Raw genomic sequence first — 1,317 nt, forward strand, 5'->3', positions numbered from 1 at the left:
TCCAACCTCTTCGACGCCACGGCTCCATCCGCGGCGGGGTCTCCGGCCGGCGCTTTTCTTGACGACCTAACCTCCCCGAACTTCCGCATGGGGCTGTCATCCGAATCTTCGCCTTTCGGCAAGACTTTGGCCTCGATGGATCGTCTTCGGGCGGCTCTCCCGCACGTGATCCACCCGAGGCGGGTCTCCACGGCCACTGACCCACCTGTCGCTCTTCGAATGCGACCGGTCACGAGCTCGTAATAGTAGTCGATGCCGACCAATACATCGACCAGGAGCGGCGTTCCTTGCCGCTGTCCACCCTCGGGTACGGTCCTTGCCGGTGTCCCGTCCGGGGACTCCGCCGGCCCTGATTTACCGTAGACCCGAGGAATTGCAAGCGCCTTCACCATGGTGCTTGCGTCCGGTCGGCCTGAGCTTCCAACCGCTCCAAGCCGAAATTCTACTCTACGCCATCGGCGCTCCGGCCCTACACGACCTCCGAGAGTTGTGAGGCGACAACGTTCATGGGGCCCAGTGAGTCCGAGAGCCTTCGCCACGTCCTTCCGGATGAAGGAGATGGCGGCCCCGGTGTCCAGCAGGCAATTCACCACCACGTGGTTTCCGTTTGGCCCATAAGCGCAAGCACGGGCGGTCTGGAGTCCTTTCCCGGAGGTGCTTCGCACGACCAAAAGACCCTGGTGGGTGCGGTCAGACTCTGAAGACCCTGTCGATTCCCTCGTCGAGGGCGGATGAAGGAGCCGATGATGCGCCTGGCGACATCCGTCCACTCCACAGGGTCGACTTCCTCGGCATCCTTTCGCCATATGCCCGGTCTCCAGACATCGAAAGCAGACTTCCTTGGTTCGCGCCATGTCTTTCCTCCTGGACAGGTCCGCCTTCAGGAACTTCTCACACTCTTCCGCCTTATGCTCCCCACCACAGAACGGGCAGCCCTTGGCGGCGACCACTGCTAACGCCGCCGCAGTTGATCTGATGCGATCCCCATATCTCTGTTCAGGACGCGACGGTTTCGACGGGGGCGTCCGTTGTTCCGACTTCGCTGCAGGTGGTTTCGCTTCTTCTCCATTCGACTTGGCGAGCAGATTCGCCTGCCACTGAGCGAATTCCAAAAACTTCTGCAGGTTGTCCTCTTCTTCGGCTGCATCCGGTCCGATGTTGGTGTCCCAGGCCCTTATCAATGCCGGGGGAAATTTGTCCAGCAACATCGGCATCAGGACCTCGCTTGCGGGGAGACGGCCGGCGAATGGGATCTCTATCCAGAGCAGTGAGACAACGCAGATGTTTAGTCACTTTCGTCCACCAGGGAACTGGATG

The 1,317-nt window shown here is 60.7% G+C and overlaps 2 protein-coding genes across 2 annotated transcripts; both read left to right on the plus strand.

Annotated features, from left to right (window-relative positions):
* Nucleotides 1-87: 87 nt before the first annotated feature.
* Tsp_13348 (putative peptidase C14, caspase catalytic subunit p20) lies at nt 88-493 on the plus strand. Its single transcript, XM_003365957.1, is given in 2 exon segments — nt 88-239; nt 250-493. The coding sequence occupies 2 exon segments, from the start codon at nt 88-90 to the stop codon at nt 491-493; spliced, it is 396 nt and encodes a 131-aa protein (XP_003366005.1).
* Nucleotides 494-506: 13 nt separating this feature from the next.
* Nucleotides 507-1,271, plus strand: Tsp_13349 (conserved hypothetical protein). Its single transcript, XM_003365958.1, is given in 3 exon segments — nt 507-689; nt 704-966; nt 1,001-1,271. The coding sequence occupies 3 exon segments, from the start codon at nt 507-509 to the stop codon at nt 1,269-1,271; spliced, it is 717 nt and encodes a 238-aa protein (XP_003366006.1).
* The last annotated feature ends 46 nt before the right edge of the window (nt 1,272-1,317 follow it).

The sequence above is a fragment of the Trichinella spiralis genome, assembly GCF_000181795.1.
Source record: "Trichinella spiralis strain ISS 195 chromosome Unknown Scfld6800, whole genome shotgun sequence".
NCBI lineage: Eukaryota > Metazoa > Nematoda > Enoplea > Trichinellida > Trichinellidae > Trichinella > Trichinella spiralis.